At 44.1% G+C, this 15,945-nt stretch overlaps 1 protein-coding gene across 1 annotated transcript in view; it reads right to left on the reverse strand.

Moving 5' to 3' along the window:
* The window catches only part of ANTXR1 (ANTXR cell adhesion molecule 1), a 134,465-nt gene that overhangs the window by 16,041 nt on the left and 102,479 nt on the right, over positions 1–15,945 (reverse strand). Inside the window, exon 17 of the mRNA XM_067545854.1 lies at positions 14,659–14,739. Coding sequence (XP_067401955.1) covers positions 14,659–14,739 — 81 coding nt within the window. The remainder of the gene's footprint in view (positions 1–14,658; positions 14,740–15,945) is intronic.

Below are 15,945 nucleotides of genomic sequence, written 5' to 3' on the forward strand. Positions count from 1 at the left end.
AGCTGGCCATGCTTCCCTCTTCAGGGATATGGATCAAGCAGGGGAGGATTCAAGAACACAAGGCCAGCTCCGACAACTGTGTGGTGTAAGAGAATCCAACAGATCACGACTGAAGGAGAAAAAGACAGAGAGGTCGACCCAGGAAGGAATGGTGGGAAGTCATAAAGGAAGACATGTTAACATGTGGTGTGATCAAGGGTCTGGCCCTGAACAGAGCACTTTGCAGGGAACGGCCCTAGAGAGCAGACCCCATTTGACGGGATTTATGCAAGGAGGAAGAAAAGTGAAAGACTAATTCTTCATGCCTTTACGCCTTGCTGATTTCAATCGGACCACTCGAGGAGGAAGGTGTTACTCAGTGTAAGTGTGGCAGAATCTGTCCCTAAATCTTCTATACTACTAGCAAATAGTGCTTTCAGGATCTTTGTAATTGGATCCAGGCACTTCAGATAAAGGCTGCTGCTAACTGCTACATTCCTTCTGCATTTCTTGATGTAGCACTAATAATGTGTCCTCACAATGTAAAGAAGTACTCTGGTGTGCCGGCAATATTCAATGGGCTTTACGTTTCCTGGTGAACCCGCTAGAAACCAAGTTTGTGGCAAGTGAATAATGGCTGAAAACTAGTAGTGGGTGGTTCACGTTGAAACACATTGCTCTACATTCCCCAGAAAGACATTTCCCCCTTATTAAATCACAGATTATTAGTCACCTGGGAGGCCACCTTTCAGCAGAAAAGATATGCAGATGTGGATGGGGTGGAGGGCAGCTCTGAGGCAGGAACTCTTTGCACGTGGTAGCCCTATCCTGTTCCCAATGAGAGTTTTGCCATTGCTTACTTGCCTGCCTGCCTCTGTCGATGGGTTTTGTATCTGCTCAGGACCACAGTGTCTAAGTGTATGGAGGGAGATGGAGTTTTGTTCTGTATTTTTAGTTACATTGGAATAAGACAGAATGTGTGTGGATATACACTGTATATATGGGCAACTAGAGCACCTTGCGGCAGTAGTGTTACATGGTCATGCACAAAGCCAGGTGGAGTTATTCCAGCCACTCAAGAAGTGCAATAATTGCCCTGAAGGGCACGCTCTGCGCTGTCTTTATTGCTGCTATGAAACTCCATTTATATATAAGGAATTTGTAATGTATATTAAAAAAAATTGGAAAGCAGGCCCAGGCAATTACTGGGCATTGCAGACGTCTGTCGTCACTGACCACCAATCAGAAAAGTCCAGTTCGGTTTAATACTTCTGTTATATGACCAAAAATCCCATACCCTGGTATGATGTAAGTGGCCTGACTAGATTTGCATGGGCTTACAAGGTGCCCAGTGTGAAATGAAGCCTGTAAATGGATGCAGAGCAAATACGTTACCATTAACCACCTAACAATCTGACCTGCTCAACCCAAGCCTTTTCCTTGAAGTTGGGTTCTGGCACTAAGCAGCTCCCCTGAGTTTTCCTGCCAAGGGATACATGAGCTGCTAGTGAAACAGCTGGGCCCTCCTCAGGTATATGCAGAGTCAATGGAAGCTACTACCCATTTGCCTTTACTTGACTCATGGGAACATGATTCTTGTGGTTTGTTGTCTTTGGCTTTCAGGACTATTGATCAGATTATTTTCCTGTCTCAGCTTCGCAGGGACATTTACAAGAATTTATGTTATTTTATGCCACAGGTTCCATCCTAACCCAACAATCAGAAACAATTAATTCTTTGTGTGTAACACAAAGATTCCAACACAGAAAGGCCCAAACCAAAATCCCAAAGGCCAAACGCTTCATGAACTCTGTGGCAGAGGCTTAGAAAGTTTAGAAGCTGCATCCACACTTTCCAGTTTGGGCTCATGCGTATTTCTGGAAATGTGCACCAGTCCTACGGGAACCAATGGCCTCTCTTTCCCTGCATGGTAATGTAGGCAAGTTCCTCCTTTTCCCAGCTGCAGTAAAGATGTGTCATACAGCAGTCCTACCTGGGGTGAAATCCTGGCCTCAGTGAAGTCAATGAGAGTTTTGCCATTGACTCGAGTGGATCTAGGTCATATTTTGTCATGTCTGCAGTGCTGTAAATCATTTTTAGAATCTTTCCTAACAACAAAGGAAGGATGGCCAATAGTCAGGGCAGTAGCCTAGGACCCTGGATCCATTCTCTTACCCAGCTACCATCTTCCTGTGTAATCTCGAGCAGATCATTTAGTCTCTGTGTGCCGCTGTTCTCTGTCTGTAAAATAAGGATGCCCTACCACACAGGCTGTGGTGGGGATAAATGTGTTAAAGATTACGAGGCACTCAGATACTGTGGTAAGGGGAGGCAGATAAATAGCCATGACAGATGCACCCTAAAGTCACTGGGAGATTGTTCTGAATAAGTAGGGCAGGACTGGGACTATATGGCACATCCCTGAGGTAGAGCTGAACATAAATTTTCATTCAAACCATCACTGACAAAAACGGCCTTTTTCCAAAGGAAACTTTAAATTTATTTTGAAATTATCCAATTTGTTTGTTGTTGGTTTTGCTACAAAAAAAAAAGTTTCATTTCTGGAAAAGCTAAAAAATTGTCAGTGCCTGTTTTTTTCAATCAAAAAATCCAGAACGTTTTGTGGATTTTTCTTTTTTAAATGAACATTTAAAAAAAAAAGTTCCAAAAATTTGTCCCTGAAAATACTTCCTGTCTTCTGACTGGCTCCACCCTGAGAATTTACACCCAGCCTTTAGTCTATTCAGAAAGTTGCTGCAGAACTACTTACTCGACATGAAGGAAAGTTTGACCAGAACATTCCATTGGCTGGTTTTGCCTTCTGCACTTAAAAAAACCCAACCTTTTATACTTTTCAGTTTGTTTTATGAACCTGCTCCATTCCCTGGTGTTCAGAGACATCACTCCTTTCCCTGGGCTCCACTGAGAAATGTAGAAACCTTCCCAGACTAAGAAATTTGCCTAATAACTCACTACACTGGAAATTTCACCGTTAAATGCACAGATGGGGCAATTTCTTGCTTCAGTTAAAATCACACCTAAGTTAGCTGGTGTAATGATTTTGGTGCTGTAAAAAAATACCGTGGCTGGCCTTTATACGATGACTCAGACGTGCAAGCTGCAGGTTTGGGGCGGGAGTGGAAATGTATGTGCCTGCAGCCAGACTGAGGACATGTCTACACTGCAGTCCAGGGGTGTGACTGTAGCATGTGCAGAATATTAAAGCTAGCATGCCTCTACGTGCTGGATTGCAATGTAAACATACCCTGAGGGGGACATGTTAGAGAAGGCACAAGCCCATCATATCCTCCCCGTTGTGGCTGCTTCTATATATATCTGTTCATCTGATGACCCCAAAGCGCTCTACAGACTTTGCACACTAATTTACACACTCTGTGGACCACTCCTGTCTCACCTAGGAGGATTCCACACAGGGTAGGTTGTGTTAATGTAACCGTGTGTGTTACAGGTCCCCCTCTGTGCCTGATCCAGAGAGGATATGATTCTGTTACAGGGATCTGTAATGCACACTTATGGGTGGGTGACATTACATTCCAGCCAAGGCTCAGAACAAGCCCCACTGGCAGAAGCTGCATGGGAAAGGCAGTGAAGAGAGGTTGATGTAGACAGGAAGGATGTTCTTATAATTAAGGCATTGGATTGGGACTCAGGAGAGTTGGTTTCCATTTCACGTTCTGCCACAGACTTCCTGTCTGAGATTGGGTAAAACTCCTAGGAAAGGGAGGCACGGAGACACTATTTGTACAATGGGGATGCTGATATACAATGTTTTAGCATGTCTCTGGGGCTTGGCTGGTAAGTGGTGTGTAAATCCAAAAAGAAGTAGGATAGAGAGAAGGAATCTGTCCCAACTACCAAAAGCCACTGATACTTGTATCCTCTTCTGATTTCCTTCTGCCTCTACCATGATGGTAGGCACCTCAGAAATAACCATGACTCTTATATATTATTATTATTAACTTTATCTGTATTGGAGTCGTGCCTAGGAGATCCCATTGTACACACATAACAGATGGTCCCTGCTCCCCCAAAAGTGTACAATCTAAGGGTAGTGCTTTTTATCTGTGTATCTCAAAATGCTTTAAAAAGGAAGGGACAGATCATTAGCCCCATTTTGCTGATGGGGAAATGGAGATCCAGAGAGATGAAACAACTTGCCCAGGGTCACACAGGGACAAAGTCTACTGTCTCACAGCCTAGTGTTCTGCCCAACTGGACACACTATCTCCTTAAACACGTCAGAGAGGTGGATGGAATAGAGCCTGCTCTCATAGATGGTTGTCCCGCTGACTTCTGCTGTACTGCCCTAATAACCCTCGCACCTGATTCACATCCCACTGAGCTCAGTGCAAAGACTCCCATTGACAGTCACTGCCTGAAGCCACCCTTGGAACAAATTAAACGTTGGGGTAAAGCACCACAACTCCACTGAAGCCAGCTGTTAACAGCAATGGTAAAATTTGAACCCTGGCCTCTCAAAGCACAATTAGAAGTAAATCTGAAGTGGAGCATAGTGCAAGGCTATGGACCTTGGGTCCCATCCTGAAATTGCTCCTAGAGCAGGAATCAGTCCCCAAATCTGCTTACACTGCCTATATTTGAAATCTAGGTTCAACTCCACCTGGAGGCTCGAACACAAGGGGGGAAGGGGGGACTTGGAGATGGCACAGAGGCAGTGTGTGAAGAGTGCATTAGACTGATGGGTAGGGATTTAATTTATACTTCGCTCCAGCTCCTACTGACTTCAGCGGGCTTTGGGTCAAGCCCTTAATCTCCTATCAACATAACCATTCTGCCTTCCCCAGTCTTTTTTCCTCTTACAGGTTAGCTCCTACATACCCTTACGCACAAGTTCACTGAAGCCACAGAGATCAACTGCCCTCCTCCATTTGCTATTACATGGATGCATCTGCTTTGAATGCATCCCGCTGCATATTTTTCACCAAGCTATTAGAGGCTGAGCGCTTACTGAATGATTTATTTTTCTGGCAGGAATTGATCTAAGACTGTATTTATATAGTTGTTTGGACAGACTGACCTGTCATGTGTTGCACAGAGGCACTTTCACTGAATTATTATTATAAGGAGAGCTGGCAGTTTTTCAAGGAGACAATATTAAATGCACATCTGCCAACTATTCCGATGCGTAGGAAAGATAGGAAGAACAGTAAGAGGCCAAGTTGACTCCATCAGGAGCTCTTTAATAACCTGAAAATCAAAAAGTAATCCTACAAAAAGTGGAAATATGCACAAATTGCTAAGGAGGAGTACAAAAGAATAGCACAGAAATGTCGGACAAAATCAGAAAGGCTAAGGCACAAAATGAGTTACACTTAGCAAGGGACATGAAAGACAATAAGAAGAGGATTTTCAAATACATTAGGAGCAAGAGAAAGACACAAGAAAGTGTAGGTCTTCTGCTCAGCAGGGGAAGAGAGCAAATAACTAATGACATCATGAAGACTGAGGTGTTTAATGCCTATTTCACTTCAGTCTTCACTATAAAAGGTTAATGGTGACCAGATACTCAACACAATTAATATTAACAACAACAGGGAAGGAACGCAAGCTAAACTAGGGAAAGAACAGGTTAAAAATATTTAGATAAATTAGATGTATTAAAATTGGCAGGGTCTGATGAAATTAATCCTAGGGAATATAAAGAACTCAAAATCCTTCAAGAATTCATGGAGGATGGGTGAAGTCCCAGAGTCCTGGAGAAGGGCAAACACAGTACCTATTTTTAAAAAGGGGAACACAGAGGACCCAGGGAATTACAGACCAGTCAGCCTAACTTTGATACCTAGAAAGATATTGTAACAAATGATCAAACAATCCATTTGTAAGCACCAAGGTCACACAATGAGTCAGTCTCACTCAGAGCTGAGAGTCGAATGCAGGCCCCCAGATTCCCAGTCTAATTCCCTAACCAGTAGATCATGCCCCTGCCACATGAAAACAGTCTGCACAAATTAATTAGACATGTTCGAGATCTCTCGTTATAGTAGCTACAATGCAAATTAAAAGGACTATCAGTTCCTGGGCTTCAGGGCCTCAGCTGGTCACCAGAAGGGGGAATTTAGGCCCTGATTCAGTTAAACATGTAAGCATGTTCCTAAGTACCAGTTCATTCAATAAGACTTGAGCACATACATAAAGTTCAGCATGTTCAAGTGCTTTACAGAATCAGGGCCCTAAAAGGAATGCCCCATTGTTAGATGGACAGTGGATCTATTCCAGTGTGGCAAATCTTATTTCTGAGGCCGTATGAAACATTCAGAGTGAAACCTGAAATCATTCAACTTTGAGGTTTTGGCATTTCATTGTAACTTAAAGAAAGAACCTGATTGGGGGATGGGAAGGATTTTGCTGGAAAATGGGGCTTTTTGATAGTGAAAATTGGTGCATTTTGGCTCTAAACAGGGTACTATTTCACATTTTGGAAACTGTTCACATCCAGATCAATTTTGCATGTCCACACACACACAATCAATTTCTGCATGTTTCATTGTAAAATCATACTTGTGATTTTTTTTAAAGGAAAATTTTCCCCGTATTTCAGAGCCCCATCCTTGTCAGCTAATTAATCACAGTTTGTACCGTAGATGTTTTGTTGATATCTAACAAGATACTAGCCCAAGTGACTTCTCTGGAGAATTTGCAAACAGAGTGTTCATCTGAAAAATACTTCTCCCTGTATGTTTAGGGTAACTCATGTGGCCTCTTTATTTATACATAATTATGCATGGTCGTTATGCTTTTTCCTCCGCCTACATGCACAATTAATGTGAAAGTAATGCACATGAAATTACAAATAAAAATATAAACATAATTTGCTCCCAGCTTGAGACTTCACAGGCCACTTTTGAGCTTCAAACACATTTTTACAATCAACTTCTAAATTCCTGGAGAATAGTGTTTACCATGGAAACACAACTGGCAACTTTAGTCAGTGCCACTAGCGGGCGCCTGTCTAATTACTAGAGTCCTTTGCACTAATGAGAACTTGCCTCCAGAATGATAAAAGAGCTCAAGTTTAAAAAACAACCCATCTGATGATGTTTTGACTATAAAAATAACTTCATTAATACAGACAAAAATGCAAACCTAGTCTCTCTGGAATGTGAGAAGACCACAGGAATCCCACGTTATCCTGACTTCCTAGCCTTATGAGAAACAGCTGTGTCTGCTGGTAACCTCAGCCCATTTCCAGGTTTGATGCTGAGGAAAGAATTTCACAACCTCTTTGTGCATCTCAGCTTCTCTGAGTGATTTCAAAACAGGTCTTGCTTGACCCCCTCTTTTCCTTTTGCTTTGCAATGAAAAACACACTTTAAAAAGACCCCTGCTATTGTAAACAAGGGCTTGCTGTACATTTCCTTCTCACAGATACAAAGGGGGATGTGTGACCTGTCAAAGCAGAGGTAAACATGGATTGGATCCTCAATTGATGTCAATTGGCAGAGCCTCATTGGCCCCTAGACAAAAAGACAGTTTCTAGAAATACTGAGCTCTGATAATCACATGATATTTATGCACATCGTAGTAATGCTGAGCCCTTCCATAGTTCTCCAGTGCCTTCCATCGAACGTTAGCTCTTCAAAACCCCTGTACAGCTGCTGACTAGCCCTGTAGCGTGCCTAAAGTTCCTTGGCACCTACCTATCTGCCAGTGGGCATGACAAAGCCATCGGGAGGATTCACAAACTAGGTGTTTCCTCGCTTATCTTGGCTGCAGGGTCCATTCCGGTAGGTGCTCTCAGAGCACACCCAACCCATAAAAAGTAAGGAGCAAGTGGTCTCCCCATACCTCCTTTCACAATAGCCAGAGCACTCAAGTAGGCGGTAGAAGGTGTGGGCCCAAGTCCCTTCTCTGACTCAGACAAAGGGGGGTGTTTGAACCTAGGTCTCCCACATCTCCGTTGTCCGTGGGTATAAGGGTGGCATCTCCTTTTTATCAGAAAGGGCTGACGTGGCTGAGTTGCCTAACTCTAGGAAAGGGTCATGCTTGTCAATCCTGAGCAGAGACAGGCTCCTTCCTCCGGCCTGGAGTCAGGCACCTAACTCCCTTTGAGTGGTGGTGTTAGCACAGTCTAAAGAGAATGAATAAAATCTCCAGGGTGTTGAGCTGACAGTGGGAGGAGGCGGCTGGGTTTGGGTTAGACTGATAGTTTGACCAGAATTAAGATGCTTGCTTTGTATCTACGTTAACTGATAGATTGTTGTTAAGTTACTAGCAATGAATGATTGTTAAGGCTACTGAATTACTTGGCTATAAAACAGCACGTGGTCTCAGGATTGAAGGAAGTGATACAAAGAACTGGAAGAAATTTAAAAAAGGAACCTAGTGAAAAATAGTTTGAGTGGAATAAGATGGATCAGTTAGGAGTTCCGATGTTCCTGAAAACATAGAGAAATGCTGCAGAAAACTGGAAAAGGTTTAAAGCAGCATTTGATTCATTTGTGAGGGCATCAGGATCCACTCTTAAGGAAGATGAACAAAAGACGGCCATCTTTTTTAACATTGCTGAAGGCACTGAAGCAACTTCATGCTATAATCCATTTGAGCTTAATGTTAGAGAACTCGCCGCTCAGCATGCTGGCTTCTCAGAACGCCATTCTTAGGTGCCTAACTCTCCCCAGGCGTCGTATCCGGAGCCTGGGCACCTCATCTGGGGCAGCTGGCACCAGGGCGTCTCGATGGTAGGCATTGCAATGCTGAGCCTAAGTCCCCTCTGGGGTTCCAGGCATAAGTGACTCACTGCCTGACCTGATTTCCGTATGGACCTCTGTCACTTTGCTTCCAGGGGCCCTGACAGGGAGAGACAGGGCAGAACTGGGAGGAGAGCCCAGGTGCTCCTGTCTCCCAGCCCCCCAGGACACTTCCTTCACACTGTGTATCTACATGTTCCCTGGCCATATTTAAATCCCTCTACTGCCACGTTGCTTACGGTTCGCACAGAAGCCACTTTAACCAGCAGGATTTGTGGTTTGTATTACAGAAGCACTAGGAGACCTGAGCCAAGATGTGGGCTCTGTTGTGTAAGGCCGTGTACAAACACATATCCTAGGCTGGCATTGCCAAAGAAAGGTGGGGTTTTTACACTGAGATTGCTAACTGGAGACAGATCTCAGCATAAAATCCTGGTGGAGACAAAGCATAGGTAGTTTATGCCTAGATGTAGCTGGTCTAGGGAAACCCTAGATGGAGATATAAATTACCCGTGCCTTGTCTCCCGAAGGATTCTACTCTAAGATAGCCATCACTAGCCAGCTATCCCGATATACAAACCATACCTTTTCTGCAGTGAAGAAGCCATAGCCCTAGCATGAAACAGTCCCTGCCCCCAGTAGTTTATAATCTAAGTAGAAAAAGAATAGGGAAGGGAAAAAGAGGCACAGAGGGACTTGCCCACAGACACACAGAGCAGATCAGTAACAGAAGTAGGCATACAACCCAGGTCTCCAGTGGACTATATAGCCTCCCATTAATGGAGCTGACTTGCACACCTCTTGCCTACTTGTTCTCTTTCTTCTAACCTGTGTCTACTTGTCACAGCCGTATGCGGTGAGCTTCCTGGGGCAGGGACCAGTCCTTTCTGCATGTCTACCTGCCCCACTGCAGGAGCCACTGTACATAAACAGCCATAATGATGCGAATCAATGCTGAAGCAAGAGCCAGGAGGCACTCTGCTAAACAGCCCAGCTCACGGGCTGGCAGTACTTAAAGGAACTGATCTCTTCAAGGGATTGCTTTATGAAAGTGGTGTCATCCTGGGATCTAGTCCACTTCCTTTGCAGACTCCAAAGAAAACAGAGATTCCTTTCAGTTTCTTTGCATCTTGCTTTATTTGTTTAGCTTTATACTTTGACGCTGCCCAAGTGGGTATATTAATGTGCCCCTGTAGCTACACCGAGGGGTTGGACATCAACTCTTTTTTGGGAGGGGGAGAAAATGGAGAGAAATAAGATGTGAATTGCTTTCTCAACCGCCCCCTTGTAGCTCTTAGAAATAACACATGTTCAAGGGTTCCCGTCTGCAAATGTCAAGTGACACTTTACAAACCATTCCTTCTGCCTGCAAAGCTCCAAATACTTATCTAAGCCTTTCCTCAGAATACACAGTGCAGCATTTCTCCTGGTAGAGAGAAGACAGGGCTCAGTGGCAATGACTATAAAACGGATTCATTTTGAGGCTACTGACTGCAGAAGAGACCCTGGTTTCTCATTATTTCTGGTTATCTCACTCCCAGACAGACTGACTGAGCCTAAGCTGCCTAGGGTCATTGCACAGGGCCTGAACTGGACAGCAATGAAAGGGACTACTGACTCGTGGCGTGGCAGATGAAAATATGCAGCAGTGCTCTGAGAATCAGCCCGTGCAGAGGGGGGAGAGAGTGTGCCATTGCTATTGCTTTCATTTTGTGGTAGCAGGAGATTGCAGACCAATGAAAATAATTAGAGACGGGGCCAGTCTCAGATTTGTCTCAGCATTGGAATTCTTCCCACAACTGGGAGAGTTTGAATTTGGGGGATCTGCTCAGTTATGAGGATCAGACCTGGACCCCAGCATCCACACCCACTGTTCTGCTTGGCGTCCAGCTCTAGGAAGTAGTACAGTTACAGCGAAAGCTGCTGACGGGAACTTCGCGTCCGGGGGCACTCCGTCGATGGGGCTGCATGGGAATTGTGTCTACGCACTGCAACGTGCAAATCCCAGGTGTGGTTAGAGTGAGCTTCTGCCTGGAGACATGATGGACAAAGTAACTGCGCTGGAAAAGGGTGGCGCCATGCTCACCTACAGCCGCTCAGTTGATTACCTGTAATAGTGTGTGTGGGGAGCGGTGGGGGGGGGGGGTGTTGGAGGAGGGTTGGAGGGGCCAGGAGAGAATTTCTAAGCCAGCGACTGACCTGCCCCATGCAGCAATAACGTTTTAAGCTCTCAGAGTTTGACTGCCTGAAGTTTCTTGACTTCTGAAGCTGGGAAGGCCCAGCGTTCGCACATGGCTCCAGTGCATCCGGGCTGCTGTTTCAAAGCAGCTGTGACTCTGCTTTTAAAATCACAAGGATCCCCTGGAATTGTGGACACCAGCAGCCTGGGCCTGTTTACTGACCTGCTGGCGGGAGCATTCGGGTACCTGCCCCTTCTGTAAGCACTAAGGACAAAAACAGGATCAAAAACAAATCCATCATCTAGATCTCTGTGAAATACCGCATGATTGCAAATCACCACGCCATGCCAAAGATTTCATAACCCGGTCAGAAAAAACTCCTTGCTGCTGCCGGCTGCCACTGCATGGGCTGGTCCAAGTGTCTTATTCAGAATCACATGCCACAACCAAAGGTATTTACAGCCCAACTTGCTCATGCCAGGAAGAATCTCTCAACCGTGCCCTGCTGGCTAATACTGCTGGCAAACCCTGAGCAAGAAACAGGTGACTATGTGAGAGTGTGGGGGCGAATGTGGGCTGTCTGTGTGGGGAATTGTGTGGCGGGTGACTGCGTGGAGAAGTATACGGGGGTAGATGCATGCGCAGCCATGTGAGTGGCTCTGTGCTCACATATGGTGCCTGAAACAATGGCCTCGGCGGAAATGATGATTTCACGCAAAATGCCAAATAGAATATTAGACAGGATGTGCCATCTTCCCCGTCCACCTCTGAAGGGGAAGTATCCCTGATGTAACGACTGTGATTCAAAGGAAGAAAGCAGATCAAAGCTCTCCAGCCAGACTCCAGACCACAGAACTGTCCTGCCTTCCTGACCACGGGACTCTTGCTGGATGGTTTGTTTACATCGATGGAAACTTCACGTCATCGTGATGCAAGATGTGTTGCAAAGGAAACCCATCGTTAAAGGATTAACACTGACCCTGGGGTGTCTGTGTTTAGGTATCTGTGAGCCACAGACAGCTGCAGTCTGGATTGGTGGCTGTTTCCACACTGCCGTCCCAAGCACAATCCTTTGTGCTGGATTTCTCTTCAGTGTGGGGTGCCAATCACACCAAAGCGGGAATGTCTTTTACGAGCTAGTGTTTGATGAGCGCTGGCCCACGAAAAGAAGCTCACCCTTAAGGTAACCTAGACTATGCTGGGTTTATAACCTCAGCCTTGGCCATACGCTTCCACTTCCTCCACCGGAAATGTGACCCAGAGAACAACAGAGGGAGTTTAAGGAGCTCTCAAAAGATCATTTTATTCATTGGCCTTAATTAATTCGTTAGATATAGTTTTTAGTTACATGCATTTAAAATTTAATTTAACTGGCACCTCGTTGCGCTGTCTGAGCCCCTCACACACGAGTGCATTTAGCCTCACAGGGAGGGGTAGCGATCATCAATTCCACTTTACACGGGGAAGGCAAAGAGATGTTAAGGGATTTGCCCAAAGTCACACAGGAAGTCTCTGCCAGAAATACAAGGCTGGTTTTAAGACTCCCAGGTCAGTTCTTTAACCATCCTTTCTCCTAAGTTCAAAACATAACAATCCTTTCAGGACTTTTTGTCTGAGGATCTCATATTCACACCGTTCCTATAGGTAACTAAGTGTTATGGTCCTCCTAATTTTGCTGATGGAGGAAACTGAAGAGCAGAGAGGGTAAACAACTTGCTCTAGACCACTTAGTGAGTGTATGTGAAGGCCAAAAGTATAACTGGTTCAAAAAAGAATTAGATAAGTTCACAGGGTTCAATGGAGATAAGTTCAATGGCTATTAGCTAACATAGCCAGGGACATAACCCCATGCTGGGGTGTCCCTAAACCTCCATCTGCAAGAAGCTGAGACTGGATAACAGGGGATGGATCACTTGATAATTGCCCTGTTCTGTTCATTCCCTCTGAAGCACCTGCACTGGCCACTGTGGGAAGACAGGATACTGGGCTAGATGGACCACGGGTCTGACCCAGTCTAGCCGTTCTTATGATCATATGCACATGGAAGGCTAGACACTGCTCTCAATTATAATAATGTAGATTGCTACTAACTCCACTGCCTTCAGGGAAGTTACTCTGGATTTTCCCGGGTGTAATTAAGGACAGAATCTTTCAAATAGTGTATGCTTAGCTCATCAGCGTAAGAGATCAATCCATATAAGAAAAGAGCATCACTTGAACTCAGATCTCCTTGGGGAAAGTTCACACAAATTGCCTGGCATTAGCAATTTGTGGAGTGTGAACTCCTCCCAGAGATGGGTATCAGACAGCTAAGCCGTTTTTGCAAATTTTCCCCTTGAAGGCAGAAAGTATTTATATTTTTATTCACAAACCCCACTTTCATTGGTCAGCCAATGGAAAACTATACAGAAAGCCACATATTACAGAATTATGGATCTCTCCCCAAAATATTACATCGTTGTTAGCACTCTTTCTTGTCCAGCTCAGTTTCCTGAAATCTTCTGAATGCTACACACCAACATGAACAAACTAAGCCAAATATGTTCCTGATGTAACACTTCTGCACTCAGCTGATTTATACCACAGATAAATTTGGCCCTCTGTCTACTAACTGTGTACATAATTAGTACAATTCATAGATGACTCAATTCTGTCAATCTAACTATAAATAGACATATAATTATGTGGGTGTTTGTATACAAATACACATATAAGGATATACACATAAACTATGATAGTGCATTGATAATGTTGCACATTTGCATAATTAAAGTCACAAGAAGTCAGGAAATGCAAAACTTATGGTCCATACAGTTTTGTCACCTCACCCATGTCGCCTCCTCTTCTATGTACTCTGATATGTATTTTAGAACATAAACTACATATATTTATCTACATGTTAAAGAAGAAGAAAAATAGGAATATAAAACACTTTATAGGTGAAATGCAACAGTTAATATTGCTGTTGGTGTCTCAACTTGTACCATTCTTTCTTTCATCTCCACTTAGGAGACACACATCCATTGACTTTCATGGGTTCTACGATTCATTTCTCAGATGATGTGTGTAATCATAAGCACACCTGAATATATGCAGACATGCTATCTTTGCTTCTTCCTTCTACTCTGTGCTAATCATTATTCATGAAGCTGTGGGCCCAGGATCTACCGTAGACTGCACAAACATGAAAACAGATGCTTGACCTCACTGCATTTTACACCTATCCCCTTCTGTTATGGAGGGGGTTTTCACCTGCTAGAAATTAATACTGGAGACTCACCAGCTTTATAAAGTTCCAAATTAAGACACACAAAACACTCTGGATTTCAACCTGCAATCCCTGAACAGGAAAAACTCCAATCGACTAAAAATTACGGCGTGAAATCCTAGCCCCACTGCAGTCAATGGGAGTGAATGAGATCAGGATTTCACTCCAGGAGTGTAGGACAGAGCATTAGGACACTGAGCAATGAGAAATGCACGCGTATTTTTCTCACAAATCCAAGGCTCTCGCTAATTGAAAGTGACCATAAAATTGTAACAGCAAAACTGTATCAAGTTGATAGTTTCTGTGTAGATGGACAATTGCTATTGCGAGGTGATCTATGTATGTTTTGTTTCTGAGATGGCATGTTGGTATATGACAATAGGGACAGACATCTTCAGTCTACGCGACGATTCAGTCCCACTAGAGAAGGGACCTGGAAAGTTTGTGGGTTTGGGTGAGGTTTTTTTTAAGCACAATAAATGTTATAAAAGGACAGTACCTGGTCTCCAGGCTGGGGACGCATCACAGACACACGATCATAACCTTTCCGCAGAAGGACCCAGAGAGCATCCAACTTGCCCTGCAATTACAAGAAACACAGTGAATTATTTTCGATACAAACCACAACTGTTCAGTGAATAGCACTGTTCCAGGGTAACACAGCTTGGATCTCTATTTGATTAAATTGAATGCCATGCTTGTGAAAGGTGCTGGATCGTCAGTCATGGAGCGTGATGTCCTCTCTCCTCAAAAGCTCTATCAACACTTCCCGTAGATTCAAAAGGTGAGGTTTTCAAAAGCACCTGAGTCCTGTTGAAAATCAATGGAAGCTGGGTGCCTAATTTCTATTTATACATTTGAAAATCTCCCTCAAAGCTTACAGGCAACTTCAATACCTGAAAGGGTGTTTAAAGCATGAGCAGCTCTAGTGTACACTTCCCACACTGCCCCCAGCCTTAACTCTCAGCTAGATGGGCCCTACACTGGGTTGAGAAGGTCTCCATTGTCCATTCAGTCTCTGGAATATTGCTGAGGCTGCTGGTAAAAATGCTCTATACATACAAGAAACAGATTGGGTGCATTTATACATGATGTTCCCTGACAGTTCCTCTTTCTCTTCATTAACTGGGATGGAGTAATGGGTTTGTAAGTAGGATGGCTTTCCTATTAGTAGTACCAGCTTGGTCTTAACTGCTTTCACTCTGCTTACAAATCAGTCCGATGGCTGCATTTTTATATGTGTGAAAATCAGCTGCTTTGGATTCATTAATGGAGCAGAGAATGAAAAACTATCTGTCCAACCATCCATCCTCCCCAAGACAGCTTGGTCACGGCACTGTGCTACATAGAAACCCTTTTCATCTTTCATTTGAACAACACAGACTGATAACAGAATATGGCGTTACTGAACCTCACGTACTCGTGTCTCTCTAGCTCTGTCTCTTCTGCCAAGTAAGCGTCTGTGACTTCTCCCAATGCTCACCAACGCCCTTCAAAACTTTCTTTTCCTATGTGCTCAGTGTCAGTTTTCCTGCAGCTATCAGCCTCATGGTCCAGTCTTGTTTGTGCCAAGCAATTAACCTGAACGTGGGATCTTTCTTTGACCTTAGAGGAAAGGCTGACACACCCTCAGAAATCTTATGTGCCATTGTAATTTCACATCTAGCAGAAGGATTTCAACAAGGGAATGGTCTCTTGGCTTATATGTCATTAAAGAGAGAATAAAATATGTAATTAGTTAGGAATAGAGCTAGTTGGAAAATGGATTTTTTTTCCTGCAGAAAAT

Source organism: Emydura macquarii, unplaced genomic scaffold (genome assembly GCF_026122565.2).
Source record: "Emydura macquarii macquarii isolate MOO-44397 ecotype Brisbane River unplaced genomic scaffold, CSIRO-AGI_Emac_v2 contig_1110, whole genome shotgun sequence".
Classification (NCBI taxonomy): domain Eukaryota; kingdom Metazoa; phylum Chordata; order Testudines; family Chelidae; genus Emydura; species Emydura macquarii.